A 23,372-nucleotide genomic window follows, 5' to 3' on the forward strand; every position below is an offset into this window, starting at 1 on the left:
CCCCTGAAAAATCATCAAGACATAAGTAAAAAAGTGTCCAATATTTCAATCAACATATAAAAGGATTCAAGGAAATAACTTCTGAATCCTTTGAAATCTTCATAGTAAAAGATTGATTGAAAAACTTAACATTTGTTGGTGATCATTCTAAAAACAACTGTGCTTCCAAAACTACACAGAGTCCTACTGGTCAGCTGCTGGACCACTAATTCATCTATCAATGGGAAATTTGAATTCACCTACTGCTGTCTCTTACTATCACCTTCAAAGCTGCACATCTGTTCACTTGCATAGGAAGGTAAAAAGCAGCACTTTTAGTGCTCTTTTAGAGCCTCAAAAATAATAAATCCTGTTTCCAAATTGTTACCAAAAGTAGCAATTATAGTATAAATCATGAAGAAAAGATGCCAGGAGGAGAAAGTTGAATGAGTTTATGAACTATACCACGAAAAGGGTTTAAAGGCTGGTGCCTCCCCCTGCTGCCTCACTAATGCACCTGGGTGCTCACTGAGAGGTACCAGGACTGCCAGCACACTTTCTCATTGTGCTTCAGCTGACAAGGAGTTAAAGATGAGACACAGCACCACAGAAAGACATACATTTTCTTTTAGGACTGTCACTGATGATAAAAATCATGTACTATGACACATCCAAAACCAGAAACCAAGCACGCTGCAATTCCCGCATCAGAAAGACTGTGGCTGTTTTTTAAGGTTTAAGCCTGATCTTTGTTTTCCAACATGGCTTTTTGTATTTTGCCTCATTACAGCATTCACAGTCTCTCAGATATTCCTTTCAGAGGGTTTCAGGGGATGCCAGCAGCTGGAAAGCTCAGCCAGCAGCCAAACAATGCCCGAGTTCAGAAGAGAGCCCAGGATTCCTGCCTCCAGGCTTGGCAAGCACTGGACTGTTACGGAGGTGATTCGAGTCCATCAGGCTCTGGAAGACAGCCACCCTCTGTCTCCTTTACAACCCCTCCCCTCATCCCCAGCAGCCAACTCGGTCTGCAGTTGGGCTCACTGTTAATGAAGTATTGGGAAGGCAAAAGTAGACAGGGAGGTCCCCCATGGAAAGCCAAGAATACTGGTGCAGTTGAAAGGAGTAATCCCTGAGCTGCATTCCCAGTAGTTATTGCTGCTCCTTTTTAAGGTAGCAATGGAAGAGGTACAACATGATGGCAGAGGATTTCTATTTGTCAAGCAGAAGAAATATGGGCAAACCCTCCCTTCTGCATGAATCAAATGCATTAACAGAAAACCTAAGGGATGCCTTGAAATGTAATTAATCAAAACAAATTATGTGGTAATGCATGTTGGATCACATCCACATCCACTCCCTTCTGGCACACACACAGCATGCACACACCCACAGGGATTTATTCCTCTTTTTTCACTACCTGAAGGTGATGTGGGCACTGTAGACCACATCCCATGTCAGTTCTGCTCACTACTCCCTGTGACTTGCTATGGCAATGTGGAAATCCAGCACATGAAGGCTCAAGAACAGCTACAGCTAACTTATGAACACTGGCCTCCAGCCGCAGTGCCCTGCATGCAGGAAATGCCTTCCCTCTTTGCATGCCCATGCCGCCTACCACGGCTCTCCAGGGTTTGCTTTTCCCCCAACATGTTGATTATGTGTAAAAGCAGGGTAATCAAATCTTACTCACTTCACTTCTTGAAGCAACTGCTCGATGGAGCGGAGTCAGCCACATATTGTCCTTGGCATTGACACGAGCGCCTGCAAATGAACAGCAGAGGTTACATGCACGCCTTGGATGTGACACAGAGCCTTGCCCAGCTGTTTCCCAGTAACCAGAGCTGAGCACTTGGTACTCCCAGTGCTCCCCAGGACTCTCCTGGCACCACGTTCACCTTGAAAATACATTTCCAGATGTCAGATAGATAAAGTGGGATTGGGAAAGAAAGGAACCGGATAGATAGGACTATTATTAGGAGTTGCTTTGTTTACAGGACACACAAGAAGCAAGATTTGTTGGAAGGAATTACATATGTATGCATGTACACGTGTGTCTACGCAGATGCATTTTTTTAGATCAACTGATACAGCTGGGGGGAAAAAAAGCACTTTGCTCAAAGCACTCTGCCATCTGCAGACATGATGAAGGGAACTAGCCTGAGCATCTCTTGTTTCCAGCTCCGCCAGGCAGACCATCAAAAAATAACCACTTCCCTGCTCTGCAAATCCTACTGGGGTCAAGGAAACAGGATCAGGAAATGCTCAGCCTGGAGACAAAGTGGGCATTTACTACATCAGGCTCTGTGGGTGTTCCTGGGCAAACAACAGAAGAGCAGGGATAAAGAAGACCACTCATCTACCTCCAGTGCAGTTCAGTGCTAACAGGTGCTCTGACAAGGGCACCTGGGCAACAAGATGAATTTGGGCTGGCTTGCCAGAGAAAAGGATAAAGGAAAAATATTTGACAGCTACAGTGGTTCTGGCTGACTGCAGATTCCAAAATTATTTTTTTAAAGGTATCCTGTACATTTGTGCAATCAAAAAGATCTTTTTGCAAGAAATACTAAAGCTATCCACTGATGTAATACCTCAGGAAGGAAATCTAGTGATAAGGACCAGAGAAATTAATTTTTTAAAAGGCTTAGCCTGAAAATATTGTACCTCACAGGTTTTCAGGTAGCAGTATTAGTCTGAGATGGGTAGCAAATGCAGTAAAAAAAAAGGAGAGAAGCACAGGTGTCATGAGCACAGCCTGGGTGAGCTTCTAAACCTCATGAACAAAGGAATGCTTAAGCTTCATTTTGCACCCTGACTTAAGTGCATTCAAAAGGCTGTAATTAATAAATCCCACTCTCTGAATCACCAGTACTTTCTGAGAGCTGATTCTCAGGAATATTAAGATGCTTGCCTGTGAATCACAGTGGTTATTGGGAATCATGTTAGATAATCAAAGAAGAAACAAGTTCTTGCATATTTCCACAAGTCAGGATGCAGTTTTTTGGCTGCAAGGAAAACAAGGCCACTTTCATAACTACTGCAACAATTCGAGGCAATCCTCCAAAATTACTTCAGAACCTGGTACCTGGTGGTACAACCTGCCCTCTGGAAAAACCCCCTTTGGAAAAGACATCGTTTCAAAGAGCTTTCTAATTAATCTGTCTAAGCAAGGAAGCTTTTGCTGTCTTCTGTCTTTGTGAGAAGGCCATTACAGTAATGTAATGCATTACATAAGCATCCTGCCCTTTGTCTGCACTGTGTGAGGCTCCAGAGACCAATAAAACAGTAACTTGCTCCACCACTAAGAAGCCAACAGGGCTTCAAGGCACCTTCTTCCATTATCCTGATTTGGGCTGGTAGGTGTCTTGGAGATGGAAACTGCTTACATTAATTCCTAGTGATTGACAGTAAAAACTGTCAAAAGTAAAAACTTTTTGGGTTTAGAAATCGGTTTTGTATTTGCCTTGGGATTTTGCCTTATCTTCTTAACTAAGGTTTCTTTTATTTTATCTCTACCCATTCACTAACTCCTACAAGCAGATGGTTACAAATAAGAAAGGCTAATATATAGAGTAGCAAAGCATGACCAACATTATTCCTCAGTATTTAACAACTCCAACAGCACTGGTGAGTACAAAGATGATGAGAAAACCAAGAGAGGTATCTCCATCAGTAGCTATTCGTGCCCTTCACTGATCCACTTACCCTTTGAGAAACTGAAATAGTTACCAAGAAAGCAACTGAAGAAAATAGTAAAAGGAAAACAAGACCAGTGTAAATAAAACAATACACCATGCTATCAGCCTTTTCATTCTCAGCTGTTTTCCACATCCCTTTACCTCTTTGTGTCTCTCTATGTGAAACAGTGAAATTGCTCTTGGGTTCTAATGCAGTTTAATATGTTTGTGGTTTCTGTTTTTCAGGAGCTACACAATGCAGCTATTGCCTGTTATAGAACCTGCTCTTGTACATTTACTGAGATGCACATCTTCTGAAGAGATGTTTCAAAACATTTCCTCTTGTACTGCCATTTCCATCACCAAAATTCAGCTTCTAGGTTTGCAGCTGTTCTATGCAGGCAATGGTTAACGACAATGAAAAAACTTCACCAGCACTGATGCACTTGTTTGGGGACAGGAAATACCTGTCATTTTAAGGATGATTGAACAGGTGCACTGGAAGAGCAATGCTCATGTTTTCAAAGGTGTCCTCTATACTCCAGGAACTTGGGGCCCCATCTTGTGACAGCCCTGGGGACAGCCCTTTGAAAGCAGAGTAACACAGAAATCCATTTTTAAAGACTAAGTGCTCTACAACATGCTAATACATCTAAAATAGGCTGTTACAAAGCCCAGAAGCTTAAATTTTCAAGACCATCCCACAGCACATCCTCAAAGTCAACCAGAAATTCAGTGTCCCGCTCTATAGTCTGGGCCGAGTACCTAAACCATGTTTCAGTGCACTTCCTACAAGACTCCATGAATTAATCTGTGTATCTATAAGAACAAAGTGGGCTGAAAAACACTCAAATTGGTGTAAATTATGTCATTCATACCACAAGATTCCTTTAAAATATATATTGCTTAAAAGATTTCACTTAAAATCCTTTCAGATAGCCACAGCACTCAGATATCCTATAAAATACCCCTTTAAAAAAAGTTCTTCAGAGTAAAGCCTTTTCTCAGCCTCACCTTCTCCACCATCTCCTCCTGAGCTTGACAGAAAGGCTTAGCTGTAGGGATTTGCTTTGTGATGCTGAAGTAGATGATGTAAGATATAATGTTACAGATAAAATCAGCGGAGAGGAAACTTTCTGTATTCTACTTCTCTTTAATATGGCTGTTTTGTAATCTTTGCCATTTTTCACTTTCAAATTTTTCTGCCAGAAGAGGAAATAAATCTGAAATTGCCTCTGTTCTTTTGAGATCTGAAATAAACAACTTGATGCTGGCTTTCAGGAGTAAGGATAACATCTGTTTATCATAATCAAAGTACAGTTTTCCATCCAGCACATCTGCCAAATCCACATCTCTAGATTCCACCATCTAAATCTCCAATATTAGGGATAGTTAATGGAGGGAGAAAACTGTACTCTTTAACCTATTAATGTCTTTATTTACGTGCACCTTTCCAACTTCTCCTATAAGACACAGCAACAGGCCCACCAAAATGTAAGGACAGCCTCTTGACAAAAAGCCCAGAGCCTTCTGAAAGAGTAAAGCAAGGTAATATTGCCAAGATGGCAAATAACTTGATGGGGAACAAAGGTAAGGGACTCAGCTCAAACATGATGCCCTCAGGCAGCAGCTCAAAGTCCAGGATGGGGAGAGGCACCACCACAAAGGGGAATGCAGCTTGTATTTGCCCAGACAACTGTTCTTGCACATCCACAACTGTGGCATCACACAGAAATTGCTTCTGTGAGATGGTTACCTTGCTCCTCCTCCTTTCTGACAGAAATGAGATGAAGAAGTACTCAAAGCTTCCTGCTTTCATGTAGCCTGGAAAAATAAACCCACACAGCTCCCTTTCCCAGTTTGAACCATGGTGATTATGGATCAGACCTCAGAGCTGGTGTAAACCTATCTGGCTCTGACATTTAATGGGCCAGGGCGACTCACACCAGCTGAGGGATCTGGCATTGTCTCTCCTGTATCAGTTCCAAACAGACTCCAATTCAGTGGCTACCTAGAAAGCCATTCCTGGTCTGTCTCCAACAACCTGGGCAGAAATTTCATTCATTAGACATTACATTTATTTGTGCCACCACCAGTTTATGAACCACAAATCTCAGAAGCTGCATATTTTATTTAATTTCTTGCCTGAACACTGTACAAAATGAAATGTGTTGATACTCCTCCCACTTTCTACTCATGCTGAGAATATTGCTTGACACCAACAGCAAATGTTTGTGTGCCTTCTCCCTGTGAAAACACCATCTCATTTTAAGCCAGACGACAAATTTTTTCTGCTTATGTAACTAAATGTTATGTTCAGATTAATATTTTATGATACAGTTTTACTACTACCATTTGCTGACTGAAGAGTTGAAGCAAAGGAAGATGCTGCACTTGTCCTTGCAGCCTAGTTCATGGAGAGATCACAGTCACAAAGGGGTGTTTATAACAAATCATAAACCTGCTCCTCCAAGCCTCAGAAACCTCCAAACCTGCTCTTGGATACAAGTACTCATGCTCATCATGAGTAATGATACTTCAGATATTAAAGAACAATGAATAAGTAGAATATACAACACAAAATTAATTTTGACTCATGCTGAGCTAGTTGGGAAAGACCCACACAGTTCCTGCAGAGTGAACCCCAGCACAGTCCCACTGACACAAAGTTCAATTTTTAAGAGCCCACATTATACATTTTTCACATTTATTTGGATATATATATAAAAACTCCCCAAGATGCATCACCCATATTTTATGCTGTTGATCAGACAAACCCTATCACCCATGGATGACATTCTGGCACTGAGGTGCTGGAACTAAGTGTCCCAGAAGAACTCTAGAAAGCCTTCTTCCCTCATCAGGAGCATTTACTGGGACATTTTTAGATGCTCTTTGGGAAAAATTAATGAAGCCATTTCATCTTTCCCTTTATGAGGATATTGCCTGTGCTGTTGCTTGCCAAACTTGAAAAAATACATTACTCCTGCAATCTCTTCACACACAATGGAACAGCAGTATGTAACAAACAATACACACTGCAAGAACACATGCACAGATTAAATTTATTAAGTCCTTCCTCCCAAGGAAGAAAATCCTGCTAGCATTTAGCACATTGAAAACCCACCCAAGCATAACCTGTCAGCAGAGCACTGTTCTTTTCAACCATTCTGCTGCCATCAGGAATAGAGCAGAAAGATCTCATGTATGATGTATGTCCAGCTAGTTACCCTCACTAAGCAATTAAGCAACCCAAAATTCCCCCAAAATGAACAGAGGAAACACACAGCTGCAGCAAACTGAGTTCCCATTTTCTGCCTTCTCCAGGTCTGGCTAGACTGGTGAGCCAAAGAAATACGATTGTGTGGTCTGCATGTACCCATCAACAGCCTGATCTGACTTTGAAATTTGGTGCTTTAAGCAGGAGGCTGGATCAGGTCATCTCTAGAAATACCTTCCAGCTTGAATTATTCTAGGACTCAAGGCTGGAAATTAGAAGGTGCCTTGTAATCAAAGGTCTGAGAATTCTGAAATAACTCAAAAAAAAAAATATATATGGAATTCATTTGAAGAAGCAGTTCAAAAATTTGTGAAACCAACTGCATAGCAAGGTTGCTTGCAAGGGGTTAGAAGTTTGTACCATAAGGTTCCTTTCAGCCCCACATTTTTAAATCCCCATAAGCTTTACTCTTACAGTTCAGTTTAGAAAAACACTGCCTTTGAAATCTGCAAGCACATTCAGGAGTTTTCCATGAATTATGCTCTCTTCTTGAGAGATAACTGCTTTATGCTTTGTTCTGACATATTTTGATCATGTTTTCTGTCACTACAACAGTTGGAAAACATTTTTTTTTCCATTTCTTTTGTTTAGCTATTTCCTACTACACAGTTTCTAATATCCAAATAAACTTCCTGACTCTTACAAACATGTTTCTAATGCAAATAGCACTTACAATTCATTTAAGCTAAGTTACAAATTTTTTTTGCTATTATTCCATAATTTTTGCTTAACAGGAATTCTTGGATTGTACTCCAGGATATGAAGCCACATTTCAAATATGTACATGAGCAAGTTTCTGAATCACAAATGCTGTCAGTCTGAAGGCTTTATAATTTGTTAAAGGCTAGTTACTTTGTTTGTTAATTCTGCTCATTTTCTGATTGTATCACCAAATTTAAATATAATTTCTAAGCTTGCAGGAAATGCAACCAGCTCTGTTAAACTCAGAAATAAACAATGCCCAAAACTCCCTCATATATGCTCTGCTGAGTAGTCCTTGTAGCTTTAAAATTAGCTGATTTACCAGTTAATAGCAGTGAGGGACTATACCTTACCTGACAAAATGAGAAGCTCAATGATGTCTGCATCCCCCAGGAATGATGCAACATGAAGAGGGGTTCTTTTCTCGGCATCCTACAAAAACCACAGATTGTCCAGTTATAAAACATGCTCAGTAAGTGCAAGCATTGGTGTTAAAAGAGCAAAGGATTTGTATATATTTATTTTGCTATGTGCATTTCTGTTTATAATTAGAAATGCAATCTCAGACAGTGAAAAAACAAAATTCAAGACCTCAACAACACATTTCCTCCCAATAATCCTCTATATTTTTTCACTCATTTCCACCAGACCTTGCCAAGACATTGCCTTTACTCTGATATCCTGTTACAGGTAGATGAAATCAAAGTTAAAATGAGCTAAGACAGCATCTTTAGTTCTCTTTCAGAAATATTTTTCACTCTTAGGTATCATAATTATAATCCAGATGCTTCTGGATATCAGACTTTGTAATGCAGTTTGCATCAACAGTACAACACCAGAGTCCTCAAAAGGATAGCTCAGGAGAATTATTTGGAACCACAACAAGGTCAAGATGCAAACTCCCCTTGGTCTACAAAGGTTCTTGTACACCATAGCCTGGATATCTACAGCAGCCAAAGATGGGCATGTACACCTTGACTGACCTTTAAACATAAATAATTACCAGTCAAATCTGTCTTTAAACTTAGAAGAATTGCTAATATATATATATATACTTCTTGATATATATACATATATATATATATATAAAAAACATCTGAAATACATCCAGGATTTTTTTGATTTCTGTAATTTTCCAAATTAAGGAGTCCATTTTAAAGATTTTTTTTTTCTTTATTTCAAGGGATATAAATACAGTATTCACAAAAGCCCTTTAATTTATTGCTTTATTCAGCTGATCCCAGAGCACGAGCCTTTAAAAGAAACTGGTAAATATTACAATATGGGCAACAACAATCATAAAAACTGCTAATACTGCTCCTTGTGCTATTTGATCCCTATTTCCAAGCCTAAATATATTTTGTGTTGATTTCTGAACCACAAAAATAAGTTCTAAGGCACCTTATCAATCAAACTTATTGCAACCTACTAGCATTAAATATTTTAAACTGGTAACAAATTCAACACTTCCTGCAAACAATACCAACAGAGAAACCCCTACCAATATTTACACTGTGTCCCTGAAAAAGATCTCTGAGCCTGTTGTGAAAAATATCACTTTCAACGTGCCCAAGCGGTCACTAACCATGAGCTATTTTGGAATATCTTCAAAGCATGCTATAAATGTATAAATCTGTGTAGCAGAACCATTTGTCACGGGAATGTTGAAAATTGTTTTCCAGCACTGAGAAACACAGAGACACTCATCACCAGAACAATTCATGTTTAATTTTTGTGTTTGTATGGTTTTTTTAAACATACATAATGTATGCAGTCCTCAAATTCTGCTGCATTGGGTTTTGATCTTATATATTGGGCATGCACATAAAACACTCAGAACCCTGATTGTCACAGGTCAGAAGGGAAGATCTCTTACAGGCTTTCATTTTCCCACATGGTAGGCAAATTAAAAAAATATTAAGAAGTGTCCATGCAGCAGTGTTCACTCAGGAACAATGAGTTCCTCTCATATGCTTCATTCCTAATACCACAGAACAGCTTTTACAGGCTACAGAAGTGTAGGTGAGATCTTCCACAGTTTTCATATTCCCTGTCCTAAGGCTACCCTATAGCAAAAAAATACACTGACTGATCAAACATATATATAACAATAGAACCAGTTTTATTTCTTTCTTAGTTTGTTGATACTAATGCATGAAGTTGTCTTTATTATAACTTGTACTTGTAATAGCCATTGTACCTGTCAGTGCAACACAGCCAAGTTTGGCAAGAGCAGAGCAGTTTGAAGTTGAATGCTAATGCAACAAGACCAAGCAATTTTCTGTATCTTGGAATAAGGTTACCCGGTGTTTTGTTAATTATAACCAATTTTCTGTACTAAACTGTAAATCTGATGCAAATTTGATAACTGAGGGAGGAAAGGATATGAAACAGAAAATTTTACTCTTCTGTCACAGGAATAACTAATTCTGTAATCTTTCTAAGCTTTCAGTTTTTAAAATACATACAATGTCCTATCATACTGAATGTGAATCAAGTTTTCAGAGAAAGATGGGTTAGTCACAAAACTGAATTTAAACTTTATTTCTCCAAGAGGAAAAAAACTCTAAAATTTCTCCATTTATCACAACAAGGCACAAATCAGCATTCATTTGCACACAGAGCCCTATAGGCAACATTTTCAGGAGTCTGGCAGGGAGAAATGCACACACTCCACCCGCAGCCGAGCGTGCGGTTGAGCAACTGGAGGAGGAGCATCCTTGAGTTCCTGTTGAGACTGTGCACAGCACTGATAGCAGAACAGAGGAACTGAGGCTGTCCCACCACAGCCATCGTGTCCCCCTCAGAGCCGTGAGCCCTCACAGCCACACCTCCTCACCCGCTGGTGCGGCGCCCAGCCCGCACCCCAACACTCATGCGGCTCCAGACATCCTCGTCCTGTGCTGCTGGAAACAGGAGCACAAAAGTAAATCAGTAATGAGCTAAAGACTGGAGGCTACACACAGAGAGAGGGATAAAACTTGGCGTTTCAAGGAAAGGCTTGGCAGAACCCCAAACCTCAACATGCATTATCAAGGCAAGGAAAGCAAGTGGGGGGAAGAGATGATAACAGTATTACAAGGAGCATTAAGAGAAATAATCAGACCTGCTTCAAGTGCAGTTCTCAGAAGAACAGAAGGTCAGCAAGAGACTGTAGATAAGGTATGAACAATGGCCAGAAAATCATGCTGAGATGAGATAAACTCTCTTTCCAGTACCTGAGGGGGGCCGACAAGAGAGCTGGAGAGGGACTTTTCACAAGGGACTGTAGTGATAGGACGAGGGGAAATGTCTTCAAGCTGAAAGAGGGCAAGTTTAGATTAGATACTGAGAGAAATTCTTTACTGTGAAGGTGGTGAGGTAGACACAGACTGCCCAGAGAAGCAGTGGATGCCCCATCCCTGGAAGTGTTCAGGGCCAGGTTGGATGGAGCTTTGAGCAACGTGGTCTAGTGAAAGGTGAAAGGTGTCCCTTGTGGCAGGAGTTTGGAACAAGATGATCTTAAGGGCCACTTTCAGAGCATGCTGTGATTCTAGGAAAACTGTGTTAGTAGCCTATATTAGTTCACGGAAAAGATGATGCTGCAGGCTAACATTATCTGTACACTTCTTTTCTTTTTTTTTTAAAAATACAGATAAAAGAAACTAAGAATCTAACAGCCAGGCAATCAGGAACAGAAGGCCTCAGCAAGAAAAACACTCAACACATGCTTAAACTATTCAAGTGATCACAGGGGCACTGATAAGGCCCTCACAGGCTTAAAGTTAGACTAGTCCTTAAGTGCTTTATTGGATCAGAGCCTGGGGTACATGAAGATTAGCAGTAACAGTGAGCTGAATGAATCATATCAGCACACATAAAATAATCAGGCACATTAAGGAAAGGGCCTACATTTTCTCCTCAACACAGCCTACATGTCAAAGGAGATAATGGATTTGAATTTTGATATCAACTGCAACTGCTTAGATCAGGTGATGCTCAGTACTGAGTTATTTACTATCAAAATGTAAGTGCAACTGCTGCAGAAAATAAATGTATGTATCTTTTCTTTGTCACCAAACTGACTGAGCTGTTAACAGGAATAGTTGGAGTTTACAGAAGGAGTTAAATCCACCACAGAAACATAGTTACTGAAACCTTTGGGTCCCATCACCTTCAAAATGTGCCTGGGAGACAGAATAAAGCATATGAATGGTATAACTTCCACTGATCAGGTCTAACTAAATAATGACAGAAACAAACCTCCTGTTCATTCACTCCCTTTACAGCTGTTACATCTGAGTACACCTCATTTAAATAGCACAACCATTAAAAAATGTCAGATACAAGCTGACTTCAGAACAATTAAATATTGGGAACTGTTAGGAACTATGGAAGAGGCTAAAAGCATATGAGCACCTGCTTCTTGAGCTATTTACAACTGTTCAGAGCCAAAAGCTGGTGGTGTACCAAGAAAATCTCTGCTGCTTCAAGGATTTCCTCCTCGTCATACATTCCATTAAAGCCTGTAATTCACAGAGTAAATCGAAGTTTTTGACTGTGAGCACTACAGGTGAAGGTGGGAGTCAAGCTGTGTAACTTATGCTTTGTACTCTTTCTTCTGTATGTAATAGAAATTCCCATCTGAAAATGCAGATCCTTGTTCCAGCACCTCTCGTCCCACAGTCTTCAGCTTAGTCTCAGAAGGAAACATTTTTCTGGACTGAGTCTTAAACTGCCACGTGCTCATGAAGCAGAAGAGGCAAATACTTCGATCTAGAGCAAGAAAAAATAACTTCTTTCTCCCCTGTCATCTACCAATTGCCTTCCATGACGCTGACAGTGACTTTTATGCTAGAGAAGCATAACTTTAAAAATTAATTACTAATTCCAGATTGAGACCATAGAAACTGTTATCCTAAAGAATGGAAATATTTTGATGCTTACAGGTATTCGTTGTATGACTCAAAAGATAGACTTAAACAACTCCTCCATTTTTATAAATACAATATTGACTTTGGATAGGGGATGTTAAGGCATAGGAGCACATGGGATGGGAAGGATGAGAAAAGATTTAGAAAATTCAAGTATTTTCAGGCTGATATTGCTACCTTTGAAGACAATAATGCAGTTACAGCCAAACCCTGCCATGGGATTTTAATGGTCTATACATCCTTAACTGCCTCAAACTGATAAAGATGAGTCACCAGCACAGATATATATAACATAGTAACCATTACTACACTACCACTCTGCTGCAACACTACCCAGAATATTTCAGACTCTCAATCTCTCCAGCAAAATCATCTTCACAGTGAAAAAAAATTCTTTATAAAATAGTTTTAAAAAAAATTCTAAGCAAAATAAAAAAAATTTATCTAAACAGAAGTCATGCTAGCTGCCTTGCATTGCAGACATCAGTGTAATTTTATATTCAATTTCACTACGTAATGGAGAATTGTTGATAATTTCTGTAGAAAAAAAAATCTCCATCACTTCCCACTTAAAACAGCATATTAAACAGCACTACCAGAGGCTAAGTGCCCACTTCAGCTACCCCAAACATGCAATGCCTTTCAGACTCACAACCCTAAATATGTGTCTATTTGTACCCTCAAGCACTCATAGCACCTCCAAAAACATGCTTGGCAATAGTACAGAAATATATAGAACTTGTGTTCACGTGGGAAGACCTGGATGAAGCCTGAATCCTCCTCACAAAGGCAGTCTTGTAAATCTATGCCTTTCCAAGTGGGGTAGTGAGGAAAAAAGTAATGAACTGCACACATACATGTGTCTCCATAATGATTTCCTTTCTGCCCTCCTTATCTCATAATAAACCACCCCTAAATACATGGTACTGCATGTATGGCCCTGCAATCTCTGCTGGTGCTGCTGCATGTTCCTCTGCAGACATTCTGCAGCTAGAAACAGGGTTCTGTCCAAGAGAAAACACAGCATTAGGGGATAAAAAATAAAACCAGAGAGAATGAAATGAATTGCAAACAACACATTAGTTATGGGGAAGAATACTAGAAGGTTTTTTGACTTTTTTTTTGCTTTGGATATTTTGAAGGGAAACTGAACTGGAAGAACAAGATGAAAATGGAAATGTCACAGGAAGGATTTTGGTTTATAACACTGCACACAACAAGGAACTTTGGATTTTGCAGATGTAAGGTGCTGCACAGCGTGTGTATTATGAACCTCAAACAAGAAGGGGTAACAACTGGATCCAGATTAATTCTGGGGGTCATTCTCTCCCTCTCTTCCCTAAGTAACAACAGCACCCCAAAATATCCCCCATCTACATACACATAGCATGATCACCCTGCTGCTTCTGAATGTAGCAAATGGCAAGTGTGGAAGATGTCTACCTGCAACTAATCTGGCAGTCTGGATTGTCCAAGTGACACCACAAATATCCTGGGAAACAGTCTGCTGAATGCTAACCACATTTCCCATGGACACAGTGTGTATTCAGTTCCCAGGGGGACAGAATTGCTCATTGCCAGCTAAATATAACAGGGTCTGTGCCCTCAGGGTGCATAAGTGGCATCATGTGCCCCCAAAGCACAGGTAGGGGCTGGAGAGGTCAAAGTGATGATTACGGTGGCAGAATGAACTAAAACCACATTTGTAATCCCAACAGATTTCACTTTGTTGCAAAACAGAAGTCACAATTACAGCAGTATCCAGAATGTGGTCATTTCCATCAACAAACAAGTCATTGGCTTAGTAAGTTACTAATTATTTTAGCAGACCAAAAAAAAAAAGTAATCTTCTAAACTTCTGATTTCCTCCAAACTCTTTCCTAAGATTAATTTTCTCTTGGGAAGTCTGCACATGCATTCCTAATTTTGTGCTGTTTCTCCATGCACTTTTTCTTCTGTCTTCCAAATACTTCTCTTGATGGAGATTTAAAAAATCCCGATTTTTTAAACTTCAGAACTTCCCAAAGCTTGCTGCAAAAACAGACTTTTACTTTGTATCCCTGTCCTACCTATATTTGAGCTACTCCAGTGTTAACACAGCCAACCAAAATGATCAACAAAGGACAACTCTCTGCCAAACACTGTCAGAGCATCCTCTCACGTGAACAACCAAGCACTAACATGGAAGTAATTAAAAACACCCTTAAAATAGAAACAGAAGAATGCATTGCAAATTGCCAGCTCGCAGCACAATGAGGGGGAAATCTTTTCATCTTTCTTCAGTGATATTTTAAGCAATTGACACTTCACTGCAGTCACTATTCACAACACAACCTTCAGAGTTTGTGTTGACCAGCATCTTTCTAATTACTCCAAAAAACAGCTCTGAGTTTTGCTCCTGACAAGGCAAAGCATTCTTGGGTAGATTTTGAGCATTGTAAGCAGTATTCTGGGAAAAAAACATTCAATGTCTTTTTCTATTAAGTATTATGGGACTCATCTGCAAAACACGTATTCTTGGTCTAATCTTACACCTGACAGCTGAGAGCATCTCCTTAGCAACCATCACTAACACACATGCAGCCAAAGGATAGAAAAATATTGGAGAAACACACAATAACCTCATACAGGAAATGCTATTTTGAAAATCCAGTGTGAACTACAGAGGAAATTTTGGGACTATGGTATTCATATACCTTGCTGAGGTTTTGTTTAGCTGGGTTTGGTTTTGTTGGTTTTTTTTTAATATTAAGATCATCAGCAAAAACAAAGGAGGAAACTCAAGGATGATTCTTTAAGGAACTGCTTTTAGGAACTTGCAGGAAAACAATCAGGTACTGATAATCACAGGGAAAGCTTAACATCAAGGTTTGAATAAGATTTAAAACAGTGCCATGTCTTTCCTTCTACAGGACAGCAAACAGGGTGGAGCCCCAGTCAACCACATCTAGGATCACATCTCTAGTTCCTTCTGGTACCTCTGAACCAGACAGCTGGACACACTACCTGCAAAATCTGAAGTGCCAGGACCATACCAGACCAACTGCTGGAGCTGGCAATGAATAAACTGGTGGTTTTACATCACAGAAAGACACGAAGAAAGGGAAGGTTGATTCAAAAGTCCAGGAAACACCTGGAAATTATCATTCTATTTCTGCTTTATATTCTCACCACTTTGAGAGGCCACAGGTTGTAGTCAGGACTGGCAGGACTTGTTTCTGGAAGTATGGATATAAGTTAAAATCAAAGAGGGGGGGAAAAACCCACCCCAATTTCTGCAAAAAAGACTAAGTTGATTTGGAGATTTTTTTTTCATTGCCAAAGCACTCAACTACTACTTGTTTACAGCTGCTTACCATTCTGGCTAGAATAATCCAATCTGCAAAACAGTAATTCCTTTGTGGGCAAATTGTGGCCAAGATTCTGCTTCCTTACTCTCACTACTGAGAATTATAGTGAAGCTTTAGTTCAAGCAGAGTCAAATGCATAACAGCTCCTGATCTGCAAAGACTCTTCATAAAAGAAAACCCTACAGAGAGTAAAAATATGCAATTTTCAGCTGTTTTCATTCGTTTTCTCAGTAAGAGAAGAAACAATGTCCCTGACTGACCTGCACATTTGGAATAATTACATACACTTAGAAAATTTGAAGTCATCTGTTGGAGACAATTACATTGACTCCTGCTTAGGATACCACTGAAAAATCTCTTACTTCCCAATAATTTCCATTCTGTTATGTTTTAATTACTGAAGACATTTTTAATACTGTCATTGCCACAGTCCACAAGCATGGTGGACGACATGCCAAGTCACATACCAGGGCGTTGACATCCTCAGTTTTGTAGATCAACATCCGTATCTCTTCTGGATCACCGCTGAAAATTGCCTGGACCAGTGGTGGCTGGAATAAGAAAACAGAAGCAGAAGCATTACAGGTTTGTTTATTTTTAATTTAAACTGAGAGCATTTTACTCCTGCTAACAGTTGCTAAAGCTGCCCAGAACCCAGTCACCAGGAGTATCTCATCAGTAAGAGCTATCAGTTTGCTTGAGGATAAACTGAAATCATGAGCACGTTTGTGCCTATAATGAGCGTGTGTGTGCACAAACAGGGACCCCCATTAGAACGGCAACTTTTGTCAACAACATGCAATTAGCCCAGATGTTCTATGCAAGGGGAAGACTAATTACATCAGATAGTGCTGCCTGCTTGCTCTTGGCACAGATTAATGGTCGTGCAATACACATTTAGAAACAGAACATTATGCAGATAATGAATTTCTGGGCAATCACTAAACAACTTGTATTTTTTTACTGAATAACTACACAATGAGCGCAGTTAATTTTAACCACCCAAGAAGCGAAATAATTATCTTATTGTCTCAAGCCTGTTATTATGCTATTATGAATCAGAATGCAGAAATAAATAACCAGGCCCACAGGAGAAACAATGTGCCATACTTGCTCCCCTCCAATGCTGGCGTCACCGCCGGGCAGCAGGAGGGAGCTCTGTGTGCACTCATCGCTCCAATATCCAGCCAGAGCTGGTGACTTCAGTCCTTCCAACCACCTTGGCAGCAAATATCAGTTAGTAAGCAAGCTGGCAGCACACTGAACTAAAAGAAGATAAACCATGCTGCTGGAGACTCGGGAAGAGAGGGGGACAATTCACAAAGATCTCCATCCCATGAAGCACGTGGTTGAAACAGGCCCCACTTTCACCAGCACTCTCCTGAAGGCAGTGTGTGCCCCACAAGTCTCACTCCTGGTTGCCTCATGGTCCTACTGGCAAAAAGGAGTTTGTGGTGCCATGCAATCACCAGAGTCTAAAATAATCCTGTAAAATGGCAGCATGCATGACTACTTCAGCGCGTAAAACCACAACAGTTCTTGAAATTCTACAGAATTTCTTGTAAACAGGCTATCTCAAAATTCACAAAACAGGCTAAAAGAACAAAGAAAATACCATTTCTTCCCTATCTTTTCTTATTCAAATGTGGAAAATACATTTCTAAGTTAATGGTGTCTATTTTAAGACATTAATCCCTTATGTCCTTGAGAAACATTCATACTGGAATTTAATTCTTACCACTCCTCCAAAAGTGAAAAGAGCTAAAGCATTTTCTTTCATCACAACTGTCTATGTCTTACATATTGTACTGGATGTTTGAAAAAGAAAGGAAAAACAATTGCATTTCACTTGAACTATTTAGCATGCTCCTTTCCCAGCCATGTCACAACGGGCAGAGAATATCCCCAAACAGAGAATGCAAACACCAGACCCAAGTCTGTTCCCTTCGCTCCTGAAACCAACAGCTATGAAGAATCCGTGAATGTTTATGAAATTATGATGTTCACATCAAAATATTTGCATTTCCTGTACATTTATCATAATACTTACATGAAAAGAAAAAAAAAATAATAATAAGAGGAGAGAACTCCACAAATTCGAACTGAATGGCAACACAATCCAGTTGCCAAGAAACAAATATTCCCAGCATCTTAAAATTATTCCTTGAACCCATTTGTAGGTATGCTCAGCACCTGATGAAAAGTATCAGCCAGACTCTGGTCACATTTCTGATGAGACCTCAGACAGAGGTAAGAGAAAAAAACTCAAAATTAAAATCTGTTAGACAAAAAAGCAAAAACCAAACAAATAAACAACAAAAAAACCCCACCCCAAAAACAAAGTTCAAGTGCTGTTACAGGCAACGTTTTTCTTTTAAAAAAATGAGGGAGTAAAGTACTGTGCATCATTCCATTAAAAAAAAGGAAGACCTACAATAAGGCACTTTGACCCCTCTTCTTTCTGCCAGAAATCTGAATCAGACACTTGGTTTTACAGGAAATGTTTGACCTTTCTAATTAGCATCAGCTACTTTACACAGAAAGCAGACTGAGAATAACATTGTATTCTTCAGACCTGTAACACACAGAAGATCCTCATCTCAATTTTTGTCCACTGTACCATGGTGACATCCACCTGCAGTTCCTTAGATCAAACCCCAGTGCTTACCATGCCTCTGAAGCAGGTTATAACTCCCATCACTGATACACATAACCTTTGCTGACAGGAGAAAGTTGCCATATACCCATTTCAAAGGCCTCATCCTTCAGACCTTTTTCCCCTCTAAGATTTAATTTTTATAAATTAATTACGATAAAATCTATCTGTGCTAGTTGTAGCAGCAAGAGACAGAGATAATGGAGAATTATCAGAGCCTGCAAACTGGAAAGAGGAGATAAAACCAGTACAGGTTAATAACCACCTTGAGTCACTGCTGTGCAGCCTGCTCCAGCTGGCCATTTCTCTAACTCACTATGTCATTATTTTACTTTATTTTCAAAAGTATTTGTTTTGAAATGAGAATATATTGTTGCTGAGGCAATTTTATCACATATTGAGACCTGTTTCTGTGTAAAAAGTGTGGTCAAGTATAATGACCTGTCCAGGAAATGCATGTCAGAACTATGCTGCAGCATTACTGCTCAATTTGAGGTCAGAGCTGAGAAGATGCATCTGCATCCATCAGCACAATGGAAAAAGTATTGCTCCATGCAGCAGCTGAAAGGGATGGAATGGGGCTTGTGCAGTTACATACACATTGATGATGGATGCCCAATGACCCAAACAGATTGCTGTTTTGATCTTCAATGATAACCATATTCATGGATCAATGACTTCAAACAACTTTTTTTTTTTTTCATTTTAGTTCCTACAGGGTAGATAATGATTCTTCCTAATTATCAAAGAATAGTATATTTTTGGAAATAATTTCTAAAACTTGTGACATAATTAATGGGTTATTTCCTTAACAGAAATATTTCGCTTTAAAAGTTTTCAAATTCAGAAGTTGTTAAACTCTTTAAAAAAAGGGAGAAAAAAAGCACAAGCACAGATTATATATAACTATTATTAGAATTATCAAGGGTGCAAGGTTTTGGAATGATGAACAACTGTTTCATCAGCTCAGCTCTCTGTAGCTTCCAGTTTCTTAAAGGGAATTTAAGCAGGGAGTGTTCGCATTTTTTTCTGAAAATAAACTCCAGCAGCTAACAAAAACCTTTCCACATTACTTTTTCTACATAGTTACTATGATAAGTATGAAACTTAACAAACAAGTTTTTATTAGAGCGTTCTTTACTTTGTGCTATAACAAGCATTTTAGTAAAAATAAAACTGTGTCTGCAGACACCTTCCAGTGTTGCAACATACTCCTATCCCTTCTGAACACAGGGAAATCATAAGCTGGACTTCAACCCACCAGGTAAAATTGACTTGTTGATCTGAAGGCACAATGATTTTTTCAGAAACAGAATTTAAACCCACATGGAAGAATGTCCTGTGGCTCAGCTGGATCCCACAGAGCAAACAAGCCATTCCAAGGGAAAAAGTCCATGTCTTGGTTTGAAATGACAGGTGTATGCTAAGGAAGGCAGGAGCCTCCCTTGAAATGGAAAATGTAAAATCCCCTCCCTCCGAATTGTTATAGTTTTGAAATTAAGGGGCTGTCAAGCAAAGATATGGGAGTTGGAATAACAGTTCTTTACTAGTATGTATAAATAATTTTTAAAAAACCAAGCAAACTACAACTTAATAGAAAAATTAGAATAAAATGCAGTAGTACAAAAACCACTGACAGAGTCAGAATATAACCTGACACCCTGTTGGTCAGGGTGTTGGTAGCAATCAGATTAAATACTGGCTGCAGTCCTGGAGTGACAGACATGGTTCTGTTTAAGCAGTGATCCTGTAGAATGGTGTAGATTTCCTCTGAAGGTCCAGTGGTGGTGTAGTTGTGTCTGGTCTCCCTTGGTGATGAAGCCAGCGGAGAAAGGCTGACTGTGATGTTCCAAATCTCAGATTATATCCAGGTGGGAATACTTGGCTCCTCCCCCTGGGTGGAGCATCTCACACTGGGATGCTGTAATTTTATCAGCCATGCATTGAGACTCAATGACCCATTAACAGAAGAGATCCCCCTCGAGTTATGAGGGATGGGTCATGGAAGAGATAAAGAACACTGTCCCACCTGGTTTTAACAGATAAGAGTATGTACTTATCTGTTAAGTTAAGATAAGCAACATCTTGCATTGCCACCTAAGACAGTCCAACACTGGGAAATTCTCTTCCATAGGTCTGACTATTACCAAGGGGCATTGGCAGGTCTCTGACTCCAGAGGAGATGAAGCATTTAAGTGGAGTGTCTCAAGTATCATTTTAATTACTATATCCAAAGCAGGTGCTAAACCTCCTAGCAAGCCACTTAGTATTTTTGTTGAGTAGCTAGTAACTGTGACATATACTGAACATTTTGCCTTGGTTTCAGATATCCTGACTCACTAACCAAGACTTATTTAAGCGAGATTTTTGTTTGACAGGAGGTAGAGGCAGATAGGAAAAGGATGATCGAGTCCCATGCCCATTTGATCTCATAGCCTACCATTTGTTCCTGCAAGTGAAAAGAAGCTTGTATATCAAAAGTATTTTGATCTTTTATTAGTTCTAATGGCATTATATCAAGTTCCAGGACTCAACACTTGGATATATCCATGTATTCATGTAACTAGCAATGCAATCAAGCAAGACACACAATCATTTCAAAGTAGTATTGATTCTGACAGTTTTTGTTTTGCCAAACACCTCTTTTTTTCTGAAGGTACTCCCACTAATAAAGATTACAAGGTTGTCTGCTATGTCACATCACATACATCTATTTCCTTTCACTGGCCAGACTGAAAGGCTACCCCTCATCCTAATTTTAGTTCAGGACATTCTCTCTCTGTACATACAGCACATGAATGAATATCTGAAATGCTGTTTTAACTTAGAAGTCTGCATTAATGAACAGCCATTAACTGGATTTCTCAATACTTAGAGTGCATTTCCCTGATGCTTAATATTTATGCACTTCCATGTACAGAAATTACTCAATACTGATAATTTTTAACTGGCTTTGTAGTCTATTTCCCTTGCATCAGGGGTTAGCCTTTTACTATGTTTCAGGTAAATACAAAAAAAAAAGTTTGCTCTTAATTTGTTAATTCAAAGGATGCAATCCTGTAGTAGGAATTTCTATACACATTTCTGACAAAGTACTTTCACAGACCTGGTATTTGGAGAAGAATGCCCTTGGGTGGCTGCTAAGAGGTGTGACATGGCAATTACAGATTTTTACTAAGTGACTCTTAAGGAATACTTGTCCAAGCTACTGAAAAGCCAGTGGAGAGAATCGAATCTGTAAATTGGTGTACTGGTTCCCTGGAAGCACTGTGACAAACTAACATCATTGTTAATTGAGCAAATGTGCTTAGGACATTTATACTAAGCAGATCAATAAATACCCTGTATGCTGCAACATTTCAAACACGGCAGAAAAAACAAAATTCAAGTCATTTAATTCTATCTTATTATGCCCTGCCATTTATTGGAGACTAGCCCAGTGATTTAAGTATTGCACATCAATCCTCTGCAGCAAGGACAGCATGCATGCCTACACATTGCTATTTATTTCAATCTGTTCCACTGTGTTTGAAGGACCAGCAAACTTACATGACACACAGAGGTATTCAAAAAAACACAAGTCAACATTCCCAAAACTAAAAATGAGCCTCTGCCTGACACAGGCACTTTCAAGCTGAGAGATCTTTGTGCTGTTTTTAGGCCAGCATTTAAAGGATGCAACTGTGCTCTGACACTTTCCCTGGACCAATTGCTTTCTAACTTGCTGCCATGCTGTGCTCTAAGTTGCTTAGAGACATGTAATGGGCATTTAAGTTTCATTGCAAGAAGAGCTGGGTTTTCCTGTAATGGCCCCCATTTCTATCCATGTCATTTGTAACAGCTTCTCCAAAGCCTCAGGCTGTGTTTGTCCTTCAGACCACAAAAAGGACTTCACATCAATGGCACAGGGCACACAGGAGCAGGAGAATTGATCACTGCTTCATTTGCTGTTATGCTCTCCTGAGAATAGGTTAAAAAATTATATATAAACTCCAAATAGAACGTATGTTTAGCTTCAAAAGCAACTTTTACCTAACTTTTTTAAGAAAAAAGAGCTGGAGGGGAAGGTGTATTTGCCTGCACAACACAAGCCTGCAGCTGAAAGCCTCTCCCTCCAATGCTTTCATCAAATGATGAATGGCAACTTCATCAAAACACCAAGAAATGCTCAGTGATCACATGGAAAATATCCCAGTGCATGTGGCTCCCAGTATGGTCTAACCCTAAGGGACATGTACTCAATGGCACCCAGGGCATCAGGAGAGGATGTCTGCAAGGACTGTCAGGTGGTACAAACAATGCTCAGTGTGCTTGGTGCTTTCCCCCCTCTCAGGGAAGGCAGAAGTGGTTCCTAAGTAACTGTTCACAAATGTCTGAATAATTCATGCAATGCTAACATGGTCATAGGTAATTGCACGTAGGCAAACACTCAGCCTTTCCCACAGTGACTTCCCAAACAGAGACTTTAACATTTCCAGAAAAATTTGGTGCAGAATTAGTTGGAATGCAGTGACTCTAACACGATCAGGAGATACTGCATTGCTGGTGACATTACGAAAACCTGAGATTAATCACTGGTGTACGTTGCTAACTACATGGCAATCACAAACAGCTATAGAAACAGAGCAGCTCCAGCCTTACTCTGCTGGACAGCCAGGCAGCTGCTGCAGACTGCAAAGCCTCAGGGCAGCATGGCCCAGAGGAGGGAGGACCTGTATCCCACCCCTCTAGCTGAATTCAGCTGGGTGCCTGCTATCCAGTTTAGACCAGGTTCAGAGGCTGGAATTACAGCCTACCAAAACACCCTTCTGCATCTTC

The 23,372-nt window shown here is 39.8% G+C and overlaps 1 protein-coding gene across 11 annotated transcripts in view; it reads right to left on the reverse strand.

Moving 5' to 3' along the window:
- The window catches only part of ANKRD44 (ankyrin repeat domain 44), a 139,619-nt gene that overhangs the window by 53,731 nt on the left and 62,516 nt on the right, over nt 1–23,372 (reverse strand). For all 11 annotated transcript variants that reach the window (XR_004498391.1, XM_033516206.1, XM_015634341.1 and 8 more), the window contains exons 2-4: nt 16,366–16,449; nt 7,989–8,067; nt 1,670–1,740 (exon numbers count right to left, since the gene is read on the reverse strand). Coding sequence is in view for 10 of the 11 variants with exons in the window: in XM_015634341.1 (XP_015489827.1) it covers nt 1,670–1,740; nt 7,989–8,067; nt 16,366–16,449 (234 nt within the window). In the remaining variant the exon portion in view is untranslated. The remainder of the gene's footprint in view (nt 1–1,669; nt 1,741–7,988; nt 8,068–16,365; nt 16,450–23,372) is intronic.

This window comes from Parus major, chromosome 7 (genome assembly GCF_001522545.3).
Source record: "Parus major isolate Abel chromosome 7, Parus_major1.1, whole genome shotgun sequence".
Classification (NCBI taxonomy): domain Eukaryota; kingdom Metazoa; phylum Chordata; class Aves; order Passeriformes; family Paridae; genus Parus; species Parus major.